Here is a 26,544-nt window from a genome sequence, read left to right as displayed (position 1 = left end):
TTTTTTTTTAATAAAGAAATTACTCCCTCCGTCCCCAAATGATAGTCCCTTATGGGCAAAAATCACGGGAATTAAGAAACTTAAATCAAAGTAGTAAAATTACATTGAAAAGATAAATTTATATTGGGTATGTAAAATAGTAGAGAGAGAAAATAAAAAAAGTACATTGAAAAACACAATTTACATGGGAAAGTTAAATTTACACAAATATTGTTGCAATTGGAGGGAATTTTGATAAAAAAAATTGATATTAATGGTACTTGAAAAAAACAAATGGGACTATCAATTTGGGATTAAAAATAAACCATAAGGGACTATCATTTAGGGACGGAGGGAGTAACTATGTAGTAACTTTAATGTTTATAATCTATTTAACTTGTAAAAACTCCCCACAAAATATATTTTCATTTTTTATTTTTTGAAAAGAAATACATACGGAGTATCTTATTTTTCTCTTAAAGTTTAGTTTTTACAATAATCAACTCTCCACAAAAAGTCAAAAATAGAAAAAAGAATCTCCCCCAAATCCCCTCCCAATAGCTATTATTCATCATTGATTCAATTCTATCCAATTTTTAAAAAATCAACCCCTAATTAATTATTCTTTGAACACAATTATCAAAGTTTTTCAATGACACACTACCTTGTCATCAAAAACCAAATATTAAAAATCCGTACTATATTTATTTATTTTTTTATAATAAAATAATTCAATTACTATTATTTTTAATTATTATTTAATACGGAGTATAATTAATCAACCTCATAGTTTACCAATTTTATCCTTTTGTCACCTCTCACAATTGTCTACAATTGATTAGTAGTTGTCATCCCATACTCAACCAACCCGACCTCCTTTCTATATAACCCCATCCCCTCTTCCCCTTTTTCTCTCACAAATTCATCCTTCCACTTTCTCTCTCCTCCTCAAAAATGGCGTCTTCTTCTTCAATGGCTTCCTTCTCTCTCCTCCTTCTTTTCTCTCTCCTCGCCGTCTCCTCCGCCGTCGACATGTCCATCATCTCCTACGACCAATCCCACAACCTCCTCCCTTCTTCCTCCCAACGCTCCGACGATGAACTCATGAACATCTACGAATCATGGCTTGTTCAACACCACAAGAATTACAACGCCTTGGGTGAAAAGGAGAAGAGATTCGAGATCTTCAAGGATAATTTGAAGTTCATCGATCAACATAATTCCGATGATTCGAATTCGTACAAATTAGGGCTTAATAAGTTCGCTGATTTGACGAATGAGGAGTTTCGATCTAGGTTTTTGGGGAAGAAGAAGAGTGAGAGTTCTTCGATGTTGAAATCGAAGGTTAAGAGTGATCGGTATTTGTTTAAGGAAGGTGATCAGTTGCCGGAGTCCGTTGACTGGAGAGCGAAAGGCGCCGTTGCTAAGGTCAAAGACCAAGGGCAATGCGGTAATTATTCTCCTTCTATTTTCGAATCTTTTTGTTCTTTGATTGTTGATTATGCTTATCTTACTTTATTAGATGAATTACAGTGTTTAGTTAATGTTTAATTGTTTCATATTTTAACTTTTTATGGTTATTTTTTCAATTTTTATATTTATATGTTAGATTAGATTTAAATAATGATTAATTTGGGTAGGGTTAGTGAAAAAGTTATGAATTTATGGTGATTGGATGAATTTTTTGCAGAAGAACTGGATTGGACTGTTATTTGTTTGTATATGAGCAAGTGGTTGCGTATAATTGGGTGGAATTTTCTGTTGTTTCAACTAAATAAGATGCTTTTATCGTGCAGATATCTACCACTATTTTCAATTATTAAAGTTAAACATAGATTTAACGATAGAACTTTTTTTTTTAATCATTAGTAGTTCTTGTATACAACGAATCGTTTTATATACTCGTATAAGTTAAGAAAAGTCCGATTTCCCCGAACTACTTAAATATTGGCTCGTTGTATATAACTTTCCGGCTGAAATTGATGAGATTTGTGTTGATCATGTAGATTATCATAGTGTAAAGGGTTCAGTGTATGTAGCCTGTAAATTAGGAAAAAGGTGAAACAATCCGTGAAATGGTGAGAGTAGATAGAAGAAGTCAACAATTGGAAATTATTTTGGAATTTAATTTTAATAAAAGAAATTGAATTTTATTGTACAGTATTATTTTTTTGCTAGAAATCAGGATAGTGGTTCTGTTCATGCTTTATAATATCATCTTAATATATTTTGAGTGATATTTTTCATTAATATAAAATATCTTATACTAATACAGTATTAAGGTTGTTGATATTTGTTTTGTTTATCTAACTTGTCCTTTTCCTCTCTAATCATTATAGATCAAGAAATAAAATTGGGCTATTTATATCTTATGGACTAACAATTATCTGGTGTGAAAATTGAATTGTGGTTGTAGACTGGCCCCACTAAAAGTGCCTTAATACAATTTTCATATTAAAAACTTTATCTTTTTCCTTTTTAGGTGTTTAGATGGGCCATATAAATATAATTCGATGCCCCACTAATTTCCTTAGTGTGGTCTAAAGTATCTATACTTGTCTATTTTGTCTATGCTTCTTATGTGGCTTGAATATGATTTTTCTGGAAAAAAATTATTTTATATTAGGCAAATGTTAGAATAGTTGTTAAGATGAGCATGATTGAGTTGTTGATAGCAGGTGGATGATTTTGTATAAAGTGATATTTAATTTGGTGGTTAAATAAGGTGTAAAAATTTCCTAATTGTGTAAAAGGTATGGTCCATGAGAGTTAATTGATGTGAATAATTGTAATTGTGTAAAAGTTATGCTCCATGAGTGTATTTGATGTGAATGATTGATGTGAATGAATGATTGATGTTGAAAGATTGAAGAATTTGATTATTATATAGTACTTGGTGTTTAATACAATCTTAATTAACTAGTTACCCTCAATGTGTTCGAGCTAGGCTAGCTATTATATACTGCTGTATTTATTTATCATTATTGATTTATGGAAGATAAATTTGGGTTTTGAATCTTTTGATTGATCAAGTAAAAGTATTATGTATTGAACCTTTTTACTTGCTATTGAAATGAAGGGAGTTGTTGGGCATTCTCCACAATTGCTGCTGTGGAAGGAATTAACCAGATTGTTACTGGGGATCTGTTGTCATTATCTGAGCAAGAACTTGTAGATTGTGATACAACTTACAATTCTGGATGTGATGGTGGACTCATGGACTACGCATTTGAATTTATCATTAACAATGGTGGCATTGATACTGATGAAGACTATCCCTACAAAGGAACAGACGGCAAATGTGATCAGTACAGGGTATGTACTGTCTTATACTTTGCATTGAACCAGGAATACTGATGAAGACTATCCCTACAAGATTGACTCACATATTGACCCTCTCTCTTTTTTCTTCTCTTCTTGCAGAAGAATGCCAAGGTTGTTACAATTGATGGGTATGAAGATGTCCCTGAAAATGATGAAAAGGCATTGCAGAAGGCAGTAGCTCACCAACCCGTTAGTGTTGCCATTGAAGCTGGTGGCAGTGCCTTCCAATTCTATCAATCGGTATGCATTTCCCCTTGTTATCCCTTTTTTTCCTTGGAAGTGAACTGTTTCTTGATTGTTCTGCTCCTGCAGAAATGTGAATGACCAATTTTAAAATCAAATGCAGGGTGTTTTTACCGGAAGATGTGGAGCAGATCTGGATCATGGTGTTGTCGCGGTTGGTTATGGCTCTGAAAACGGGAAGGACTACTGGATCGTGAGGAATTCATGGGGTGCTGACTGGGGAGAGAGTGGCTACATTAGGATGGAGAGGAATGTGAAGAACTTGAAAACTGGTAAATGTGGTATTGCCGTAGAGCCATCATACCCAATCAAGACCAGCGAGAACCCCCCTAACCCAGGTCCCACTCCTCCATCTCCCCCTTCTCCTCCTTCAGAGGATGTAACTTGTGACACTTACTACTCATGCCCTTCTGCAACCACCTGCTGCTGTGTCTACGAGTATGGCCCTTACTGCTTCGCTTGGGGTTGCTGCCCATTGGAGGCTGCTGTCTGCTGTGCTGACCACTCTAGCTGCTGCCCTCATGACTATCCCGTCTGCAACGCTAGGCAGGGTACTTGCAATGTGGTAAGCACGCTATTTTACAACTACTGTCATACTTGTATTGTTTAGTAAGCATTACCCCTTATGTCTTGTTAAAGCTCTAGAGCTGATATCTTTTTCTTTTGCTTAACAGAGCAAGAACAGCCCATTGAGCGTTAAAGCAATGAAGCGTACTCCTGCAAAGCTCCACGCAAAGTTCGGCATTTTTTAAGCACTTGACATTGCAAGCTTGCAACTTCAAAGGATTTCTGAACCTGGCAACTGTGGAATACGGAAGAATTAGGGTTGCTTAGGTTGCATTCAGGAATTCCATTGTTCACCATGCATTGTTTCTTTCAGCATGGTGGTTTTGTAAATACGAAGTATTATTTAAAAAATTGTACTAATGCTCTTTAATGGCAACGAAGTTACTACTATGTCAAGACATGACACAATGCACATTGGCTTTAAGGAATCATTGGTTATGTAAATAGTTTATGCTACCTTTACTTCATTTGCTTATTTAATCTCTGCATTCTCATATGCATGTCTGACAAATTAAATTCATAAATTGTGGTATGGGATTAGAACCGCTGAAATAATACTGATGTATCTTATGCATGACGATGCAAGTGGTTGACCATAGTATGATTGTGATTTGGGAGTAGTTGTGCCGTATACATGTTACATTTGGTTACCAATAAATGATTTATTGTGATCATGAGTTCATGACTCTTGAGGGAGTAGTAGGTTAGAATTGTTGATTCATGTACTGGTTTTATTGATTAGAAACCAATATGTGATTCTTGAATTGACCACTAATTTGAAATTCTCATGATCCACTTTGAGATAAACCCAACTAGACGTTAGAGGGGAGGCAATTGCCCACTACCATTGATTTTGAAACTAATAACATTCCGAGTTTCTATTTTCTATTTAAATGTGTTGGGCCCCTTTCTCTTCACCTTATTTTTGCTGCACTGAAATTATTTTTACTAAACTGAAATTATTTTTGCTGAAATTAAATTATTTTTATTGAATTGAAATTACTTTTACTGAACTGAAATTATTTTTGCTGAACTAAAATTATTTTACTGATTTCATGTTATATTTCTTCTTTGAAATTACTGATTTTTACTAAACTGAAATTATTTTTACTGAACTGAAATTTTTTTGTAAGGTGAATAGAACAGGGTCTTAGTTGATTGTTTTTTTTTTTTTTGGTCAATTCCTATCATGATGATACAAATTTCTTCATAAGACAAGAGGGGAAGTATTTTAAAGCTCTATACTTCTTGTGAGTTGTGACACAACAACATCAATCCTTATTAGGCATTTAGAGCCTGTTCACATTTATTGAATTGAACTGAACTGGGTTAAATTGAACTGAATCGAACAGAGCTGAAATAAATATTTTATGAGAGAAGAAAATTAGGAGCTGAACTGAACTATAAGACCTTCATATGATAAAACTAGTTGTATGGTTTATTTTTTTTTTTTTTTTTTTTGGAAACATAAGATGTGTTTTATTCAATTGATTTTCATTTTTTTTAATTAATCTAATAAGAACTTATTATACTTTACACTTTTTTAGTTGTAATTTGTACTTGACAACCCTTATCATAACTTTTTTTTTAGGACCTGAAATAAGTGAAAATACAACAAACACATCTAACTCTAAAATAATATATAAAATTAATTAGGAAATCTGACTCTAAAATGAAGGAGTATGATTTTGTTTTCACAAACTTTTAAGAAAATCGGGTGTACAATAATTATTGTACATCCATTATAAAGATTGTCTAAAGTGATTAAAAGTTACCCTTAAAATGAATAAAAGTTACCCCAATATGCGTAAAACTAACCAATTCAAATAAAAATATTCTACGCTTTATTAGTAAAGAATCACATTTTAAATGACTAAAAATCAATTATTAGTGATTGAATGTAATTAATTACTTTTATAAAACTTTTCTTGTTGTCTATTTATATAAAAATTGTATTATGTTTAAAGTTACCCAAAAAAAAGGCAAAAAGTTACCCTAAAATTAGCTAAAAGTTACCCTTATACTGCTCGATGTACACTAATAGTCTAATATTAGTGTACACCGGATGTATACAAAAATTTTTGTTTTTTTTTACACACAAATAAAGGAGTATGATTGAATGGATGAATTGAGTAGAAATTATTTAAATGAATTATTTTATATGGAGTAGTTAGAGTATGCTATCCAATGATTTATAGTGGATTAGTGGTACCAACTACTCCCTCCGTCCCTAAATTACATTCCTCCAATCTATTTTTGGTATTCCAAAATTACATTCCTTCTTTCTATTTTTGGTAAGTCTTTTTTTATTAATCAACTCCCTTTTTCTGTTTTATATTTAATGTTTTCTCACTCTTCCTTACCTAATCTCACTCATAATGCTTGTGCCAAATTACAATGAATATGATTGGTTAAAACTTTTCAATTAGGAGCATGTGATTGGTCCCTTTTTTTTGCAAAGGATTGATGACATGTCATGAGTAATAACTAATGTATCTTTGTACTTCCCATTGCATTATTATCTAATTATTGTTATTTGTCTTATTCTTCCCTCCTTAATTCCCGTGTAAATTTTCAAACAGGAATGTAATTTAGGGAGAGAGGGAGTATCATAATCATTCCTACAAGTATATTTTCTACTCGTATTAAGTTAAAAAACTTATAACTTTAATATTCTATCAAAATAATTTCATTGGAAATGCATCTTTGTCGATCTCATAAAGACATAACAATGCCATAACTCATAATAAGGCGAGTTTCGCTAAAGGGAGTGATACAGTACATCGCAGGCAACTCAACTCCCCAAATTGTCAAACCCATCATAACCGTCAACATATTTTTAGCAAAGATCAAAATTAATCAAACGGTTCAGAAACGTCCGACACACGAAGCACGTGACCTTTTCCACAATCAACTCATTTCTCTCATTCATCATCTCGTCATCACCCTAATATCGAACATACTTTCTCTCTCCTCTCGAAATCGAACTACTCCATTAATTTTCATTTTCTTCTGCAAATTACCTTCAATTTTTCAAGGTAATTTATTAACTTTTATTCTTCAACCGATCTGAAAATAATCATGGATTTATAATTGAATTTTTTTAGGGTTATCTGATTGCAAATTCTATAATTATTTTAGTTATTGCTGCGATTTTCGTTTCTATTTGATTTCCCTATATTGTCGCTTCAATTCCAATCGAATTAAGTTTTATAGCTTATATTTTGTGTTAATTATTGTTCTGTTGATTTGAGAAATGTTCAATTCTTTTTGCTTGTTATTTCGAGCTAAGTTTTAATTTGAAATTAGGTTTTGCAGATTGTATGCATATATATATATTTTTGATTTTATTAGAATTGTGACTATTTTGAAATGTTGATTCAATTTTGTTGATATAATGAAATGAATAAGATAAGAACGAGTAATTGGATTGAGTTCTAATTATAGAAAGAGTATCAATTTTATCATGAATTTAGTTTTAGTGAGAGGTTTAGGGTGCAAAAAGTTTCTATTCTTGTTATTGTAATGATGATGAATGAGTTTACTTTGGTAGTTGAATTTACTTAATTTAGTAGGTGAGATAAAGATGTTTCTGACTGGTTGGGTGTTATTTGATCACAGTTTCATTGTAGTAGTGTTTGGTGTTGTTGGATGCTGAATCCGAAATGAGTGGTGTCGAAACGGATGTTGGGTCTGTGGATTCGTCAACTGCACCTCCTGCCGGAGCTGCAGTTGTACAGCCTACTCCCTCCGGGGATGTTGCTGTGAATAATGCAGCAAGTGATGATGCGTCATCCAAGCAACCGGTGTCGGGGATAGCGTCATGGGCGCAAAACTTGAAAATTCCGCTGTCATCAGCAGGAGGACAAGTTGAGTTGCCTGCTGAGAACTCTCCGAAGTCAGCCTTTGCTCGGTTTACCAGTGGAATAACGGCTCGATTGTCCCCAAGAGATGCTGCTCCTGAAGATGCCTCTGATGTAGGATCTTCTCAGTCGAATTTTATTGGAACTTTCACCAAAGGATTGGTTGACACATCGAAAAATGCAGTAAGGGCAGTGTCGGTCAAGGCTCGGCATGTTGTTTCTCAAAACAAACGAAGATATCAGGTGACGTTACCTCGTTTTAAAGTTTTATCTCTTTGCATTGCTTCGAATCATAAGTTTCTCTATGAATCAAAATATTATATTTATTAAACAGTAAAAAGTGTTGCATTTTTACACTTAATCAATGTCTTGCACCAGGAAAAGCTAGATAGGAAATATCTCAACCTATTTGATAAATTGATGATGAGACTTAATCACCTTTTTTTTTTTTCCTGTATTGGTATTTAATACAAAGTAAAAGATTATGAAATCATTTTAATAGTTGTGAATTGTGATCGATAATTTATCAGGGAAAGCTGATGTTCTGTGTCACCCTGTTTGATGAGATCAAATAAGAGGTCATATCAACCATAATATAGGCTATAATTTTCTCTCTGTGCGTGCGTGGGGTGAAAGGGGGAATGGGGAAGAAAGAATATGATGATTTATCATCCAAGTATAATTGCTTGTATGTGCTTCTGATTTTGTTAGAGTTTTGCAGGAAGATGGATATGATTTGGATATGACTTATATCACTGAGAACATTATTGCTATGGGATTCCCTGCTGGTGATATGAGTTCAGGCTTTTTTGGCTATGTAGAGGTATTTGACTTTACGACACCGCAGCTTCCATGTACTCTTATCTGCGTAGTCACCTACTATTCTTTTTTCTTTCTCTTTTCTTTCTTAATACTGTATTGAAAAATGTGATGCAGGGTTTGTACCGTAATCATATGGAAGAAGTGATAAGTTTCTTAGATAGCCATCATAAGGTAATTGGATAATTTTTGTCATGTCTAAATTTTTTTCTTCTCTGAGGCAGTGCTGTGTGGTTCTACTTATCTATCAGGCCTTTGTTTATATTGCTGCTTAATTGCTTATATTATCACGCCTGCATGTTATCCAAATCATGACCCTTTATTAAATGAACTTGTCTAATGTACAATGTATATCAGATGTGCTGGAATCCAAGACTGTGGTCTAGGGAGTTCTATAGAATTGTGCTGCATGATCATGTGTGTCCAAAATGCAGAACCATTATTTGATCTGTTAATTTAGGGAGTGAATATTTACTGAATCAATTTTTGGGGATTGCCACTTCCCAATTTCAAAAATAAAATGTATGTGTTTGTATTTCAAATTTTCTTTTAGACTTAACAAGTTATGAATTGCCTTTTGTTTTCACCAGAAATAGTAGTCCTTAGGAAATGAAAAAGGATGTAGAGTTTACAAAACCTACAAAATGGAGGATTTAGTTTTTCTTTACCTATTTTCCTTAGGTAATTGGGAGTTACCTCAAGAAGCTCATTTTTTTTGAAGTCAACCAAATTGTTTTTTGATAGTTTCCAGTCTTCCACTTCCTGGCAGTTGCAGTTGCTTTGTATAACCAAACAACTAAGTACTTTGATGTGGAACTCTTTTTCATGGGGTGAGAAAGCCTCATTTTCTTGGACTACTCTTTTTTTCCTTCCTATCCTTTCTTATTGGTATTATATTCCATTGTGATTTTTTAGGGATGGGTATATCTGTTTTCTTGGAACCTCCAATTCTACTATAGATGAGAGTAGAAACTTGTATAAAGTGGTCACCATAGTTCTTGGCATGTAGAATCAAGGGGTAAAGCTCAAGATTCTAAATGGTCTTCTGTGTTTCTGTGAAATCCTAAATCTTGTTATCTGACTGATGTTGAATTGACCTTTTTCTTTGCAGGATAAGTACAAAGTTTACAATCTTTGTTCTGAGAGATTGTATGATGCCTCTCTTTTTGAAGGAAAGGTATGCTGTTATAAGCCTATTCATGTTATTCTCCTTTTTTGTCATTGAGAATACCTTTTTTTCTCAATGGAAAAGCATCTATTAGCTTTATATAATAGCTTTTTACTTTGTACTATTGATTCGGATCGTGGTTTATGAATTTCTCCTGGCTTTTCTTGAGCTATATTTCTTTGAGTTTCTTTGAATTAATCACTTTACTGGAAGTTCCAGCTTATTATGTGTGCTGTCATTATTTTCCTTTTCTTCTAATTGATGCTGTATGAATTAATTCAAAAGAGAAAGGAATGTTTATTGGGGCCCTATTAAAGAATTGTTACTAACAGCAGCTTAGCTGGGCTCTTCCTGCTTTATAATTTTCCTGGTGTTAAATAGGGTTTCAGAATACTGTACTAGAACTTATAGTGTAATGTTGATTTGGCGTTTTGGACTCACTATAGCCTCAAAAAGAATTTGCTTGTTTAAATTGATTTTGGTTGTACATGTTACGTTAACACACTTGCTAGGTTCTAAATCTTACAAAAATTAATGATTAATGCCCTTTGCTTTGTAAAGTTGAATAAAGTCTGAGAGTGTTTCATGCTGCTGACACAGTGACATTAAATGTTTTCTACTGTGCATTTTCTACTTTTCTGAATATATCGAGTTTTGTTATGGACAGGTTGCTAGTTGCCCATTTGATGACCACAATTGCCCACCAATCCAACTCATTAAATCGTTTTGTCAAAGTGCTTACTCTTGGTTGAAGGAGGACATTGAGAATGTTGTGGTTGTGCATTGTAAGGCGGGAATGGCTCGGACTGGTTTAATGATTTGCAGTCTTCTTGTGTACTTGAAGGTGACTCTTGATAAACTTCTGGGACGCATTAAGGGTCCAACCAGTTTTGTTCCATTGCCATGAACTTCTGGTTTTTATTTGTATATTACAAGACTAACCAATCTCTGTTTAACCTCTACAGTTTTTCCCAACTGCTGAGGAGTCGATTGATTACTATAATCAAAAAAGATGTTTTGACGGAAAGGCTCTTGTTCTGCCAAGTCAGATTGTCAGTTCTTGCTCAATTGACTTATGCTCCTCTTGCTAAACTGTCTTGTCTTGTAGCATTTTGTAACTTATTTTCCATTAATATTTTACAGAGGTATGTCAAGTATTTTGAACGAACATTAACATACTTCAATGGGGAGATTCAGCCTGGGCGTAGGTATGACACTTCGTATTCAATGTTTGTCAATAATTTCTAAACTGTTTCTTTTTACTTAATTTGGTATATATCCTACTTCCAGGTGCATGCTTAGGGGGTTTCGACTTCACAGGTGTCCTTATTGGATTAGACCCCATGTAACTGTCTCAGACCACAATGGTATGGTGCATGCGTTTGTTATCTTGAATAATATGCTCTGAATGTTAAAAAATCTGCAAGTCTACAATTAGAAATATCTACTATCTGCATTGTGCTTTAATTTTATCATAACAACTGACATCTTGTAAAAAAGCTACGGAGTATTATCAAAAGAATATTTTTATGGGGTCACTTTTAGTTTTCCTTGTTATTGAGTGGTCAAAATTTCGCATTTGGTGCAATTGAAGTTAATGTTAACATGTGCAGTTAGTGCCAAGTTGACGATTAAATGACATAACTTCCCTCTCCGCACAAATGGTGAAAGCCATGTTGGTTATGGGGAATTGTGGTCATTGTTTTCGTTGTTGAGCTTTTCTCCAATATTCAACAAAATGATATTTTTTTTAACGTGGCAAATAACTCTAGATTATTTGGATCTTTCAGTAGATTTCTTAAAATAAAAAAATGAGTTACCTTGTCACTTTGCAAAACATTTTGAATCGTATACTCTAGATCATTTGGATCTTTCAGAACATTTTATTTCTATCTTTTATGAAATATTACGATGTATATTTCACTTTTGAGGCCTGATCCTTGACCCTGTTTGAATCATCACTATTTTGAGTGTTTGAAACTCATCCTCTGTGAATTTTGGAGTGATTCTTGTACAGTTGTACTGTCCCCTCCCCTCCCCTTGGAAACTTACATAATAGTTTATTTTATTAATTGTTCTACATTACTGGGGACAGGTGTTCTTTTTTCTACGAAGAAACATCCTAGAACGAAGGATCTGTCGGTAAGTTGCTAGATAAGTTTATATCATTAGAATTCACACTGGAATATGTCCGTGTCATTTGACTTTGGATTTGAGCTGGAATTTTGTTAAGTCGTACCATTTTCTTGGCAGACAGAGGATTTCTGGTTTACTGCACCAAAGAAAGGAATTATGGTGTTTGCTTTGCCAGGAGAGCCTGGACTAACAGAGTTGTGTGGTGACTTTAAAGTCCTCTTTCATGATCGACAAGGAGATTTCTATTTGTATGGAACCTTACTATCTCTAAACCCTTATTTTATGTGCTATTTATCGGTGCCATTGTTTATAATTTACGTGTATCTGACAGTTGGCTAAACACGACAATGATAGAAAATAGAAAGATCTTAAACACCAGTGATATGGATGGATTTGACAAGGTAAGCACCGACCTTTTAGAGGTCTAATTTACTTGTAAGCACCACTTTTTAATTGAACACTTCTTTGAAAAGTCTGATTTGTTCTGTTTGCGAATTACCTGGATTTCTTAGTTATTGTTTTTTGTTCAGTTTTCAGTAATTTTGAAAACTTTAAAATAATGATATCTATACTCCGTAAAAGTAGTTTTTATTGTAATAGAATTAAATCATTTAATAGAAGTGTAGCTATTTTGAAGTTCTTTATGCAACCGATATCATATGACTTAGAAATTCTCAAAATCAATACTTTTAGTGGTACCGATTGGTCTTTAGCTGACAAATTATATCCCTTATTAAATGCTGATGTTGTCTGTATTTTTTGGGCTTGTACAGCGGAAGCTGCCTTCTCCTGGTTTCCAAGTTGAGGTTGTTCTTGTAGACTATGATGGCACTCCTCCATCTCCTACACCCCAGCCTGAACCTGTGGTCCAGAAGCCCAATGACCAGACTGCCCCCCCTTCTGAACAAGCAAATGAGGTCTTGTCTGCTTCAGAAGCTGGCAAAGATTCTCAAGGTCAAGCTCAAAGTGAACAACAAGACAAAGATGATGTGTTTTCTGATGATGAGGCCGATGGATCAGGCTCATCAAGGAGTAGAAAGGCTCAAGCAGCTTCTTCAGCAGATACAAAAAAGTCAACTGCCCCTCCTGCTGAAACTAAGTCCGCTTCAGATCAGAAGGTGGATGGTTTGACACAAAAAGTTGAAAAAGTATCGCTTAGTAAAGGAGGATCGACAGAGGGCCATTCAGTAAACGAGTCTAAAAGCGAGGCTGTTGGAACTGGAGCTGCCCTCCCAGCTCCCAACTCTGAAGGGGTTAGTGATTTTAAAGCAATGGCAGCCGATGCTTCTGTCTTTTCCTTTGGTGATGATGAAGATTACGAAAGCGACTGAGCCACTGGGGTTTGTTGCTCAATTTCTTCAATTCAGCAATCTGTACATAAAAAATTTCCATACCATAGCAAAAGCACTTTCTTTGTTAAGGAAGATCCTGCCCTATTCATTTTATGTTCATGTTACTTGGAATGTCAATTTGTTTTTGTGGCTCATCCATTGTGAACTGTGGATAATGATTTGTGTTGTGGTTTGTACTTTTTTTTTTTTTTTTTTTTTTTTTTTTTTTTTTTTTTTTTTTTTTCTGATGTTCGTTTGTAATCTCTGGCTTTGTACACAATGATTTTAACTTTGGTACAAATCAAACAATTTTTTAAAGACATCCTTGATTCTTTTTCTCTTGTAGTTGGAAGAATGAGTGGTAATTAATTGAATACATTTATGGCATTAGCTAAATGTAGTCAAAATCAGCAGCAATTAACAGACAAAGTGAAACATACCACCATAGTTCCATACTTCCATAGCACTCAAGTAAAGTTTACTATGGAGTAGTTTACGGAGTAGTGTGGAAGAAATGTCACATTAACTATACTTTGTACTTCTTTTGAAACTTTCTGATGCACCCTCCTTGTGTGTTGCTAATTCAATTATGAAAAATCAAATGGCGTGTTCGGCAGTAGTTTTTAAATACAAGTAGCTTTTAGTGGTTTGACTAATTTAAATCATTAAAGGCGTGTTCGGCGTTAGCACTTGAGAAGCTTTTAGTGGCTAAGTATTGGTTAGGGTAGATGTAAGTATTTGGCAAAGTAGTGGTTAGGGTAGCTTTTAGTGGTGAAGGTAACTTTTGTGAAAAGTTCGAAATATTAGCTTTTGAAATTAGATGTGTCTTTTGAAAATTTAATCTATAATTTAAATATATAATATTGATTTTTAATTTTTTATATATAACAGCTAGTTAATCGCTACTTTACCAAACACTCGTACCTAAATTATCTTTCAAAGTTAACTCTCTTGTAACTTTGTTAAACTTTTAATCTAATTTCTTGCCCCCGGCTTTGCATTAAAAAAAAAAAAACCAAAATTTACAAAATTCCCCTTTTATAATATAGGTAGGGTATATATATGTCACAAAAGAGGGGGTAATATATAGTGCCCTTAATTTTTACAGTTTGACTAAACCCTGTTTCTTTCTCTTCTCCGGTGAGCCGGCGACCGGCGTACTGTTGGAAGCAGAAACCCCGGTTAGCAGCAAGCGCTCTTCATCTCCACTTTCTGCGGTAAAAGCCCCTCTTTTTTCCTTTGAATTTGATTTGTGTTTTTGGGTTCATCTGAAATTTGAAACATGTAAATTAATTAACATTTAAGGAAATACAAGTAACAAATTGTCTCATATATCTATTGCCACTCAACAAGACAAACTAGACAAGCTATTATACAAAGTTCATCAGAAGCCAACTTATTTAATTGTTCTAAGGATAGCCCAGAAAGAGTGTATTCAATATGATGAAAAAATGGTGTTTGCGGTTTTACCCTTTTTGTATAAAGATAATTGACTCAAGTTTTGTTGCTAATGTGTTGCAAAACCCTTGCAATTTTTACATTGTTTTTGCAATTATTGTTTGTAGTATTTAAATTTACTTAATTTTTGTTGGACCATTATTGAATATCAAATTTATTTATTTAACCTTGGCTTTCATTATAGCTGCATTTTATTTATTTTTATGTTGGATATATTTATTCATATATTTAATTTTTATGTCTATATGAAAATTATGATTCAGCTGTACAGTCCATGCCTCCATGGCAAACAGCAAATATGAGTATGTTAAGTCTTTTGAAGTTCAAGACAAAATTATGCTGCCCACTCTAATTGTTGTTGTCATCGATGGCCGGAATTTTCGAAGGTGATTCTCTTTATTCTTTGCTGTAACGATGGTCTTCTACACTTCTACCTAGATGACTCTTGTGTCTTAATTTATGTTAGCCACTTATTAGAGTGCATATCCTCTTAGCTTGATTATAATAGCAAGTTCTTTATCTGTTTATTAAGCATTGCTGATAATCATTTTACCAAGATTTACACTCATTCCTATGTTAAAGTTAGTCTAGAGTATTTATGGGACATTAATGTTTGCTTACACACTATCGTATACTCTCTGTGTTTAGTGTTTTACATGATCTTTGAGACTTGCCCCATAATTGATGATTGATATGGAGGCCTATTGCTGTTAGATTTTTTTTCCCTTTGTTTTATAATATAGATAAAATCATGTAGATAATGCTACACTTATAATTTTCCGAATTTACTCTCTTTTCTTCCATTTATCGCATTTTATGTCCTCATGCAACATTTAGTTACCATTTCTTTCAATGGATTTGAGGGGGTCTAGTTAATGCTCTACAAGCTTCAACTCGCTTTTTTATAAAAGGTTTATTAATTTCTTCACAACCCAATCATGTAATTTACTATTGGTTTACCGGAGAACTGTGGAGCTGATTGAAGCTTATGTGCTGGAGGACTTGCTTCTATTTAGAGTTTGGATAACTCTTTTTTCTTTTAGTTGCTTTCTTTGCTAAAATTAAGCTGATAAATTTTTATGAGTGGCTGAAAGTGTATTGATTGTCACATTACGAAGGTTATTTTTATACTGTCTATGTGATGAAGTGTTGAAGGCTTGTATTGGTAACTACCCTTCTAAAACGCCTCCACCCCCCCCCCCCCCCCCCTCCTTCAGCTTTGTTGATAACTAACTTTCTCGGACTTGTGTGAACCTGATATGACAGGTTCTCTGAAGTTCATAAATTTGAGAAGCCTCGTGATAGAAAAGCCTTGGAGTTGATGATTTCATGCGCTGCTGCTGTCATGGAGAAATACTCTGACATAATATTTTCATATGGATATAGTGATGAATTTAGGTACCTGTAACTCTCACTTACTACTTGCTGTAATTTGAAATTTTGAATTTGATGTTATTAACTGGTTGTTGCTGTTGGTCTTTGCAGTTTTATATTGAAAAAGGAGTCCAAATTTTTCCAGAGACGTGGAAGGTTTGTGGTTGAATCTACATTCAGATGTTAATACCTGGGTTCACAAATTACCATGTTGACATACATGTTATTAGTTGCTGTTTGAATATGATTTTCATTTTCCTTTTTATTTCTCAATCGAAAATTTTTAAAATTTACAAACATCTAGTTTGCAGTAAGATATTGTCCCTACTTGTGTCATTCTTCACTTCTGTGTATACCATAAAATGGAACGACTTCTTTCCACATCAGAAATTGCTCTATGCACCTTCATTTCATGCACAAATTATTCAATGTCCAACTTTGGAGGTTCTTCAAACCTATCTGGCATGGAGGCAGAATGATTGTAAGTAATTTACCTCTTGGCTAATTGCTTTGAAGCTCTTGAAGCTATAAATTCTGTTATTATATGGAGTACTGCTACCTCAATGTATGTATTCTCTTTGTTTCATAGGTCACCTCAACAATTTATACGATACATGTTTTTGGAAGCTGTTTGAAAGAGAAAAGAGTGAAACTAAAGCTCATGGACGTCTCAAGGTGCTGCCAAAAATTTTTCTTGTATGCATATGGTGTCTACATGTTAAGGATATAATTGATGTTTGACTTTAATGAATGCTTGGTGCATTTGTCGCATATAGTAAAAATGTTTAGAGTTTAGTATTTTACTATTTATCCATTTTGTTTGATTTATCTTTAGTAGTATTATCGATCACCTATGAACTCGTAAAGTTGTTATTTCTTTTGTGGGTTAAAAATTTGAGAATGTAGATTATTCAATCTCCAGTCTACTCCAAACAATGTCAGTAGCACAATGCCCCAGTCTATATTGGTCGTGGAAATATGGTGTTGCGTTTATTTGTGAATCTTTATTCAATAAAGGCATATTTTTTTATGGGCTTGTATTACTTGAATTCTGGCAAGCTGAGCCAAACAATTCTATAATGAGATCTTAGAGATAAAACCTTATTAATGTTAACCATTGATATATCTTAGAAATTACGCCATGCTGCAGTACAGAAGTTATTAACTGTTGCTTTATTTTATCATTTGATACTCACACGTTACAGTTATCTTTGTCTCTTATGTATATTTGTTTGCCCAATTTTAAAATTAATGACTTTCTGATAATCTGAATGATAATGAGGGTGACTACTAATTTTTTTAGATTCATAATCTATCTCTTGCCTTCATTGTCAGAGACTGAGAGCTATGTGGGAGGTTGATAGTTTTCAGATTACTAGATTCATCATTCATGTGTGTAGCATAATAGTCATTGTATATAATCTTTCCCAATCATTCTCTTTGTTGATGTATATGTTGTGTCATATTTGTAACTATAGGGAACACAAAAACAGGAAAAAAATGAGATTCTCTTCCGGGAATTTTGCTTTAACTATAAGACTCTCCATCCAATGCTACGACAAGGAACTTGTCTTTTCAAGACTCAGGTGCACATCTGCTACTATTTTTTGAATAAAATGTAAATAGAGTTTTAATTTGATTTAAGATGCATTCTTTATGGAGTGCCAGTTATCCTTCTCAGTCTCCTTGTAAGTGGTTCCAAGTATAACAATTTGTGATTTTTGTTTGCTGATATAGATTGAAGAGGTTGTCAAGTACAAGGAAAATGGTGATCCTATCAAGAGACTTCGGAAAAAGAGGATGGAAGTTCACTCAGATAATATAGCTGGCAAAAGCTTCTGGAATCAGCACTCTTCTCTTCTTTCAGAACTAGGCAGATTTGAAGTAGATATTCATAAAATTAGACCAGAATATGTGGAGTCCTTTCTATTTCAGGACAATTTGATGTTGTCCACTTGGATAGTGGTCAGAATCGATGGTTGCCGTTTCCATAGGTAATTGACGTGTGTGATGAAGATTTAATTTCCTCAATATGAATGTAAGACTGCAAATTAATTTAAACAATTGTTGTACTTGTGATGTAATGTCTCATCATAATCATTATATGCTTCGGTTTACAATTAAGGATTATTAAAAAAGAACGAGGTCCTGAATTTGTTTGGCTTTTGTTAGGTTCTCTGGTATTCATAAATTTGAGAAGCCCAATGATGAAAAAGCTTTGAAGCTTATGAATTCATGTGCAGCAGCTCTTTTGGAAGAGTTTCAAGACATAATCTTTGCATATGGTGTCAGTGATGAGTTCAGGTAATTTGGCTGTTGCCTTCTTAATTGCTTGAAGTCGAAAAATTCTAATTGTTTCAAGTCGAGAGATTCTAATTGCTTTTGTTGATGAACAACTTGCAGTTTTGTTTTGAAAAAGGAATCCAAATTTTATGAACGGCAACCCAGGTATGTCCTGGTCTACCCCTTGGCTTCTTATCTGGTGGGATTTGGTGTAAATTTAATTTAAAAAATGAAAACATAGGAAATCTTCAAGGTTTTTTTTTATAATTTAGCTGACTTATTTTAATCTTTTATCTGTAAAGTGGAATAGTATCCACAATGGTATCATTCTTTTCAACAATGTACATGAGTAAGTGGAATGAGTTTTTCCCAGAAACAGAGTTGAAGTATCCCCCCTCATTTGATGGAAGAGCTGTTTGCTACCCATCATCTGAAATTCTTCGAGACTATTTGTCTTGGAGACAAGTTGATTGTAAGTATCCTCACTTTTATTTGTCTTGTATGCGTTATGTGTGTAGATCTAATTCACTTCAAAAAGTAATAAATTGGAAACATCTAGTACTCTATTTTTTTTTTTTTTTTTTTGGTCAATTATCATGGAATGTGTTGATTTAGTTTGGACTGCTTATCTTTGCAAATTCAGGTCATATAAACAACCAGTATAATACCTGTTTCTGGATGCTGGTAGACTCTGAAAAAAGCAAGCGTGAAGCCCAAAATTATTTGAAGGTACATCATTTGTTCATTACTAGAACTGGCAGCCAGCTTGTTTCATATTCTGAATGTGATAAGAGTGTTGATTTCTTTTGGCTTAAATCTTTTGGAATAATTTGAACATACTTTATCTTGTAAAATGCAGGGTACACAAATGCGAGAAAAGAATGACTTGCTTGCTCAAAATGGTATTGATTATAATGCATTACCAGATATATTTCGTCGAGGTTCATGTATTTTTCGGGACAAGGTAAGGCTCTCCCTCTCTTTTGTTGTCTGCCTTGAGTGATATAAGTTGTAACTTTTCTCTTTTCTTTGATTTTATCGATTGCGCACATTTTCTTCTTTAGCAATTTGTGTGAAGTTATAAATTGAGTCCGATCATTGGATATGCGTGAATAAGTCATTTAGTAACCAAACAAGATCTACCCCTTATAATGTTCTTTAAGGCAACTGTTTCTATGTGTAGGAAAACAAGGCTCGTATGGAGGTAAATTGTGCTGAAGATTCTAGAAAGAAAATTGTGATTGAACACTGTAACATAATCGATGACAATTTCTGGGATTCACACCCATGGATCCTTGGTGACAAAACCTTTGGAGCGTGCTAATACTAGAGCTATGAAGAGGACGTATATATTATTATTATTATTATTATTATTATTATTATTATTTTTTTTTTTTTTTTTTTTTTTTTTGGGGTGGGGGGGGGGAAGCTGCTATGAAGAGGACGTTAGGGCAATTGGAGAAGCTGCTATGAAGAGGACGTTAGGACAATTGGATGATTAGTAAACTAGCAGATTAAATGTTATGTGCAACTTTGCGGTATTATTTGTGAGATACTCTCTCCGTTTTTAAATACTTGCTCCACTTTTCTTTTCCGTCCGGTTTTAAATATTTGCTCCATTTCCTTTTTTGGAAAGCTATTGCAATATTTAATTCATTTCTCACACTTAGTGAGCCAACATAATAGTCTCTCTCCTCCTATTCTTCCACTACTTTTGCTTTTTACAATTTTTTTATTTTCTCAACTATCCCACTACCTTCATATTTTATTACTATCTCCAATTTCTCCTAAAACTCCACACATGGAGAAATGGAGCAAGTATTTTAAAACGGAGGGAGTATTAAAAATATTCAAAGTTACACGTAACATTTAACGGAGGTAGTATGTAGGTATGCGTTAAAGTTATTGCCCAACATGCTCAAAATATATGTAGGTAAGCATTTAACAAATTTGTAAATGACTCCAAATTTTCACAATTAATAAATTAACTCCAAACTTGTAAATAACTCCAAACTATCAATTTATTAAAAAAAATTCTTTCCTTTTCTACTTTTTTTGAGAATTACTTTGTATAAAATTATGAACAATAATTATGGTGAAAAAAAATTGAGAATTTTAACTTGACCTAACCTACAATGCATGATGCTTCATATTATGTATGGATAACAATGGAGAGTCAAAAACCGACCCAAATAACAAACAATTTAGGGTTCGTTTGACATCACTGTGGTTTTCTGTTTTTTGGTTTTTTAAAATCATATGATATATATCACATAATGAATCAAAAATTAGTCAAACTTATTAAAACCATGATAATTATGAAAACTGACAACAGAAAAGTGAAAACACCTTTTTCTTGGTTTCTGTTTTTAGTTTTTTGTTTTCAAACAAGAAACAATGCCAAACTGAAAACAAAAAACAATGTCAAACAAGCCCTTAGATTTCGACTTGTAAAAACATAATACTACGTAATTTTTAATACTTTGTATGACTCATTTGAAATAGACTCGACCTAATCTTACCGAATCTGACCCAGTCACTCGAATCAACACTTCATTTATGATGTTGAAGGAAGCACGTTCGACACTAGTCAAGTAGGGAGTGCTTGAAAAATAAAAAATTGAAAAAGAACCTCGTATATTTTTCATCATCCAAGTCTAGTCAACCAAAACTCACGAAACAAAGCCCTTTCTGCATTTCCATGTCGATTGCTGGCGTCCAGGGTCAACTTCTGGAAGTTACAGGTCAATACTCGTTAATAATTAACACAAAAACCCTTCAAAATCAAATATAATACTTTAATCAAATCAGAGTATTAATTAGGATTGTTTATTCGTCAAAATATTGGTTATTTGATATATTTTTCTTGCATTATTATTGTTTGTAGTTGTTGGATGTAACAAATTGAAAGATACAGAATGGATTTCAAGACAGGATCCTTATGTTTGTCTTGAATATGCTAGCAATAAGTTTCGAACTCGCACTTGCACAGGTTAATTTCTCTCCTTTTGCATAATTTATGATCTGGGTTTTTTATTTTAATTAAATTTTTTAATGGGTTGTTTAATTAATCATGAAATTTTCAATTTTTTGATGTGGGTCTATTTCTTTTTATTGTATAGATGGAGGGAAAAACCCAGTTTTTCAAGAGAAGTTTGTATTTTCACTAATTGAGGGTCTTAGAGAGATCGATGTTGTTGTTTGGAATAGCAATACTCTCACTTTTGATGATTACATAGGCAGTGGAAAGTAAGTTGCTTGAATTTCATATACGATTTCGAGTTTTTGGGATGAGATTATGGGGAAATTGAGCATTTTAAGTGAAACCCTTTTCTTGTTTTTAGAGTTCAACTTCATGATGTTCTTTCCCGTGGATATGATGATAGAGCCTGGCCTCTTCAGACTAAAACTGGCCGGTATGTCTCTATGATCACGCTCTCAATCTTGTTTTCGCAATCATGCTTATTTTAGTCTTATGTTGAATTGTTGATGTTATTATTCTTACTATTGAAGTGTGTTGCTTAATGCCAATTGTATTTAATTGTTTAGTCTTTATGATAGTAAATGATATAGTTACTTACTGGAGGAGCAAGATCATAGTGTGAAGCTTCTGTTGCTAATGAGAAGTGTTAAAGAGCAGTGGATTTTGTTGATCACAAATAGCCTTAAGTAGGTTAAGACTATGTACATCTGAAAATTATCTAACCTTACCTTAGCTGAATAAGTACTGGATTCTTGTTGTTTTTTGTCATAGCTGTTGTCTAAACTCTAAAGGATTTAAGGTTATTACTAGGTAATGGACTACATATAAGAATTCGTGGCTAATGTGGAAAGAAGAATGAGTGATTGGGCCATGAGGTTTGAGGTCTATATTGCTTTTGCTGTAACAATGAAGAAACAATGAAATTTTATTTGTTTTATTTTCTAAGATTATTGATCAATAAATTAGGATCTCTGTTGTGCTGAAGTTATGTTTATGACTTACGAACAGAAATCAATGGGTGACAATGAAATATGAACTTTAAGGCCCAAGGGAGCCTTGGCAAACCATGCACAGATTTGGGGTTTTGTTTTGCAGGTACATATGAAGCCGCTGATACACCATCTGTCTTGATGCTTGTTTAGAGGATGTGGGTTGGACTCGGAGTCATTAAAAGAAGCAAATAGATGATCAGCACTTCAGCAGGCAATTTGACCATGACAAGTGATGCTTGGTGGAAAGCAGAGATTAAAATGTCAAAGTAAATCACCTTAGAAATAACACTAAGTTGAATTAGTAATAAGACAAGAAAGGCTGCAAAGTATGCTTGCTTGAGCTATTGTGTAAATGTCCAAAAAAACATCCCCTGTTCCTGGCATTTCCATGAATTTACTGCATCATTTGTGGCAACTCTGATGATAATGGTGTTTTATGACAGTTGTCTCATTAATCGGTTTTATTCTGGTTAATAATTTTGTATAGATACTTAAAAAAGTACTTGGGAGAGACTTAATATTTGAGTGATTTTTATCAATGTCATGGATCGGTTGGTTATCAAGCTTGGCTGTTTTTGTACAGCTGATTGTGATAATTTGTGAATGTTTACCAATTGCTTTGTGTGTTTACAAGAGAGCCATTTGTGGCTTTCTTGGCAACTTTGGGATTTGCAGTTAGGATTTAGGATGTGGATTCAGGTTGTAATGCCTAAACGATCATGAGCTGTAATGCTTGTGATTGTAAATGAGGTCATTGTTGTATGGCCTGAGTTTTCCTCTAAGCTTCATTGTTAGTTAAAAAAATTAGAAACTTTAGTCTAGGACTCTAGGTATATGTATATCTGTGAAGGCTGGAAAACTCAATAATCATTTGTTCCTCTTGAGTGATAAAATGATTGTTCTGTATTATGCCCTTGTTCAAAAACATGTCCTGGCATCATCTAGGAAGTAGGAAGTTATCTTCTTTCTTTCTTTCTTTCTTTTTCTTTTTTTTTTTTTTTTTCTCCTGCTCTGCAGCAACGTTAGCTCCCCACACCCCCATTTATATAAACTACAGATGGCCTTTGAACTTCGGCTACATATAATATTAATGAGAGCGTCAATTCTGTGCTCTTCTTGACGTAACTCTGTAGGTAAAAGTTGCATGTATGCTATGTCATCGTTTCACTGTGAAATCTTGAGTGGAACTGTTGGAGTGTGGGAGTTTAGATGTTAAGATTATGGAGAATGATACAGCATAATGCTAGTTAACAGAATTTTCAAATTTCCAGCCCACTGTTTGTGCAATTCATCAATGACTGCCTCTGTGCTTTCTGTTCCATTAACTTAACAGTTAATCTGTATCGCAGACATGCTGGAGAAGTTAAATTGATTATGCATTTTGCCAAAACCAATGTAAGCTCATATTCATCCTGAAATTCCTGAATCTCTATTTGTATCTTTCCCTGTATTATCAGTCTATCATGAAAATAAACAGATTATCTTGCTTTATTGCAGAAGCCATATGCAAGCAGTGCTCCTTCAGCTCCACCTTATGGTGCATCACCTCAACCTCAAGTATCTGTGTACTCGGCTCCTCCAGCGGCTTCAATGTCTTATATAAATACAACCACAGCCTACCCACCCCCTCCAAATGCATATCCTCCTCCACCAACAGCTTACCAACATCCACCGCCTGCATATCCTTCTACTTCACCTTATCCATATCCTCCTAATCCATCAGCATACCCGTCCTACCCATATCCTCCACTCCCAGATCAGTCAGCATATCCTCCATCTGCATACCCACCACCTCCTTCAGCATATCCTCCTCCATCATATCCTCCACCTCATCAAGCTCCACCTTATCCTCATTCAGGTTTTAATCATCTTCTCTGTACATTCCACCTTTTTTTTTTTTTTTTTTTTTTGCTTTTTGTTTTGTTGCTCATTTTGTTTTTTATATTCTTGATATAGGGCATCACCCTGGAATGTACCCTCCACCACCATACTGAAGAGACGGCAGTGTTTGACTCAGGACAAGATACGCCAATCTGCTTTGGTAACTTTTTTTTTTTAATGTGTAATTGGTTTAAATCAATGTACTAGCGATTAAGGCTATTCTGTTATTGAATACAATGGCAAAGGTTCCTTTAACTGTTCATATTGTGGTATCAGTTGAAATTAATGTATTTGATGATTAGAATTTTGCTTTCATTTTAGCTATGAAACAACTGATAAATTTTGTTGTGGTGTAGTGGCTATTTGCCTCACGTAGGTTGTGCTCATAGTGAAAATAGGCTCTCGTTAGATGTCACTGTAGAAACTGGAATTTAGTTTATAAAATAGGTCTTTAGTTGTAGTCCCCAACCCCAAAAGTTTTCTTATATAGAAACCACTGAATACACGGGCAAAAAGTTTTGAAGAGCTTCAAGATAAGTGTTTTCCCTATTTCACCTTCTAAGCGATTTGAACACAACTGTATCTAGAGCCTTGTTCTTAAATTTTTTTTCTTGAATTGGGAGCTCTCTTGAGGCAGTGAAAAGCTCTTGGAATTGTGTAATGATCTAGACTATAGTGGCATACTGAGTATGACAGTGGACTTATAGTCTACACTCAGTGAATGTTAGGAAATTGGAGCTGATTACAACAGGCTTATTTAAGAGGCTGTAACAAATTCCAGGATAGCTCTTCCTTTGCCATTGAGAAACCAAATGGGAATAATTTGTGTTGACACAAAGGACCATAGTTGTTTAACACTGCCAAGGTTGAAAGTTGGGTTATTGGCGTCAATAATGCTGGACGCCCTGGATGAAAATTTTAGCCTTATGGGAGTGATTTGGATCAATACTTGTGGCTCTAGACCTTACATCTTACCAGATATGAGAACTATAACCTGATTTAAATCTAGAATTCCTGCAGGAAAGCTTTTGCTAGGAGGCGATTAGATATTAGATGAAAGTCGATATTTAGCTTATGATTATGCAATTGCCAATATGCAATAGCCTGCATGAAACCTAAGAAACACTAGATAGCTCCGAAGAACTGTCTGCAAAAAGTCTATTATAAACATTATAAATGGCATAGGACCTAAAATTGTCTGAAAGTTGTATTTTGATAGTTAGAATTTGCATTTGAGTTCATATAGGTTGGCAGATAAACTAGTGGATTTCGTTTTCTGGTTGGCTGGGGCTGAGGTGAGGTTAGAAACGACCAGGCATGATAGGAAAGAGGAGGTGGTTCGCAATGGCTTAGACAAGGGAGACATGATCATGAGTTTACTTAGTTATAATTGTCTGTTGACCCTTCATGCTCAGTATTAAGGGAAGTCTAAACCCACACAAGTTTGAGTCCTTGTTCTACTGTGATAAACAATTGTCTTCGATTTTGCTCTTGATTTAGGTTGGTTCCTTGTGCTATTGCCTTACCAATTCAAATCCAGGCCTTTCACTTATCACTTTATCAGCCAGCAAAATGAGTATATCAAGTGCCTATAACTGCCTGGAAAAAGAAATTGGTTCCACTTGGACTGTAACTTTCATCAATTCAACTATCCGACCATTCTCTTTAATAAGAATGATTATGTCATGAAATGGTCCTAAGAAAGTCAAAGGGTTACTGAATCTACCAATTTGACCAACTTCTCTACATAAAACACTCTCCTATACTCCTTCCATGTCTAAATAATGAAGGTCGCGTTTGAAAGAACTATAATATTTAAGAAGTGAGTTTGAATACCTTGATCATTTCAGTATCATTGAGGGTAATATTGAAAGGGAAAAGAACACTAAATCTAGAAAGAAGCTTATTATTATTCGTTTCAATTTTCAGTTAACATAAGTTTAGACAAATAAGTTCAGGTTGCATAAGTCGAATAAAATAGAGCCTTAAAGATGAGTTAAAATAGAAATGTAACATATTATTTAGGAACAAAAGACTGAAGAGCTGAAAACGTGATGTGTGCAATCCTAAAATGAGATGAATTTGCTATGTATGGAGAAGCGAATAGAGGTTATAAAAAGGAGATGTATGGCACTCAAGAAGG

At 34.0% G+C, this 26,544-nt stretch overlaps 4 protein-coding genes across 4 annotated transcripts; all 4 read left to right on the top strand.

Annotated features, from left to right (window-relative positions):
* The first annotated feature begins 889 nt into the window (after positions 1–889).
* Positions 890–4,580, top strand: LOC145621599 (cysteine proteinase mucunain-like). Its single transcript, XM_081676328.1, has 5 exons — positions 890–1,429; positions 3,059–3,294; positions 3,403–3,543; positions 3,650–4,111; positions 4,221–4,580. Exons 1-5 carry the CDS (start codon positions 934–936, stop codon positions 4,296–4,298), a joined length of 1,413 nt encoding a protein of 470 aa, XP_081532454.1. The 5' UTR covers positions 890–933; the 3' UTR covers positions 4,299–4,580.
* A 2,247-nt stretch (positions 4,581–6,827) lies between these two features.
* LOC145619282 (phosphatidylinositol 3,4,5-trisphosphate 3-phosphatase and protein-tyrosine-phosphatase PTEN2A-like) lies at positions 6,828–13,647 on the top strand. The gene is made up of 13 exons (XM_081673948.1): positions 6,828–7,151; positions 7,735–8,219; positions 8,698–8,799; positions 8,913–8,969; positions 9,907–9,972; positions 10,631–10,807; positions 10,929–11,015; positions 11,107–11,171; positions 11,254–11,330; positions 12,059–12,105; positions 12,217–12,347; positions 12,431–12,500; positions 12,873–13,647. Exons 2-13 carry the CDS (start codon positions 7,779–7,781, stop codon positions 13,428–13,430), a joined length of 1,878 nt encoding a protein of 625 aa, XP_081530074.1. The 5' UTR covers positions 6,828–7,151; positions 7,735–7,778; the 3' UTR covers positions 13,431–13,647.
* Positions 13,648–14,581: 934 nt separating this feature from the next.
* LOC145619115 (tRNA(His) guanylyltransferase 1-like) lies at positions 14,582–19,886 on the top strand. Its single transcript, XM_081673719.1, has 14 exons — positions 14,582–14,647; positions 15,152–15,274; positions 16,155–16,286; positions 16,374–16,418; positions 16,574–16,743; positions 16,852–16,937; positions 17,741–17,848; positions 18,000–18,256; positions 18,435–18,566; positions 18,666–18,710; positions 18,848–19,017; positions 19,189–19,274; positions 19,405–19,509; positions 19,729–19,886. The coding sequence occupies exons 2-14, from the start codon at positions 15,171–15,173 to the stop codon at positions 19,867–19,869; spliced, it is 1,581 nt and encodes a 526-aa protein (XP_081529845.1). The 5' UTR covers positions 14,582–14,647; positions 15,152–15,170; the 3' UTR covers positions 19,870–19,886.
* A 1,251-nt stretch (positions 19,887–21,137) lies between these two features.
* On the top strand, positions 21,138–24,716 carry LOC145620479 (uncharacterized). Its single transcript, XM_081675164.1, has 7 exons — positions 21,138–21,289; positions 21,433–21,537; positions 21,668–21,794; positions 21,890–21,961; positions 23,870–23,915; positions 24,018–24,378; positions 24,477–24,716. Exons 1-7 carry the CDS (start codon positions 21,247–21,249, stop codon positions 24,512–24,514), a joined length of 792 nt encoding a protein of 263 aa, XP_081531290.1. The 5' UTR covers positions 21,138–21,246; the 3' UTR covers positions 24,515–24,716.
* Positions 24,717–26,544: the final 1,828 nt, after the last annotated feature.

Source organism: Chenopodium album, chromosome 27, assembly GCF_948465745.1.
Source record: "Chenopodium album chromosome 27, dcCheAlbu1.1, whole genome shotgun sequence".
Classification (NCBI taxonomy): Eukaryota; Viridiplantae; Streptophyta; class Magnoliopsida; order Caryophyllales; family Amaranthaceae; genus Chenopodium; species Chenopodium album.
Note: the sequence above shows the minus strand (reverse complement) of the source record. Positions and strands in the feature narration are given on the sequence as shown.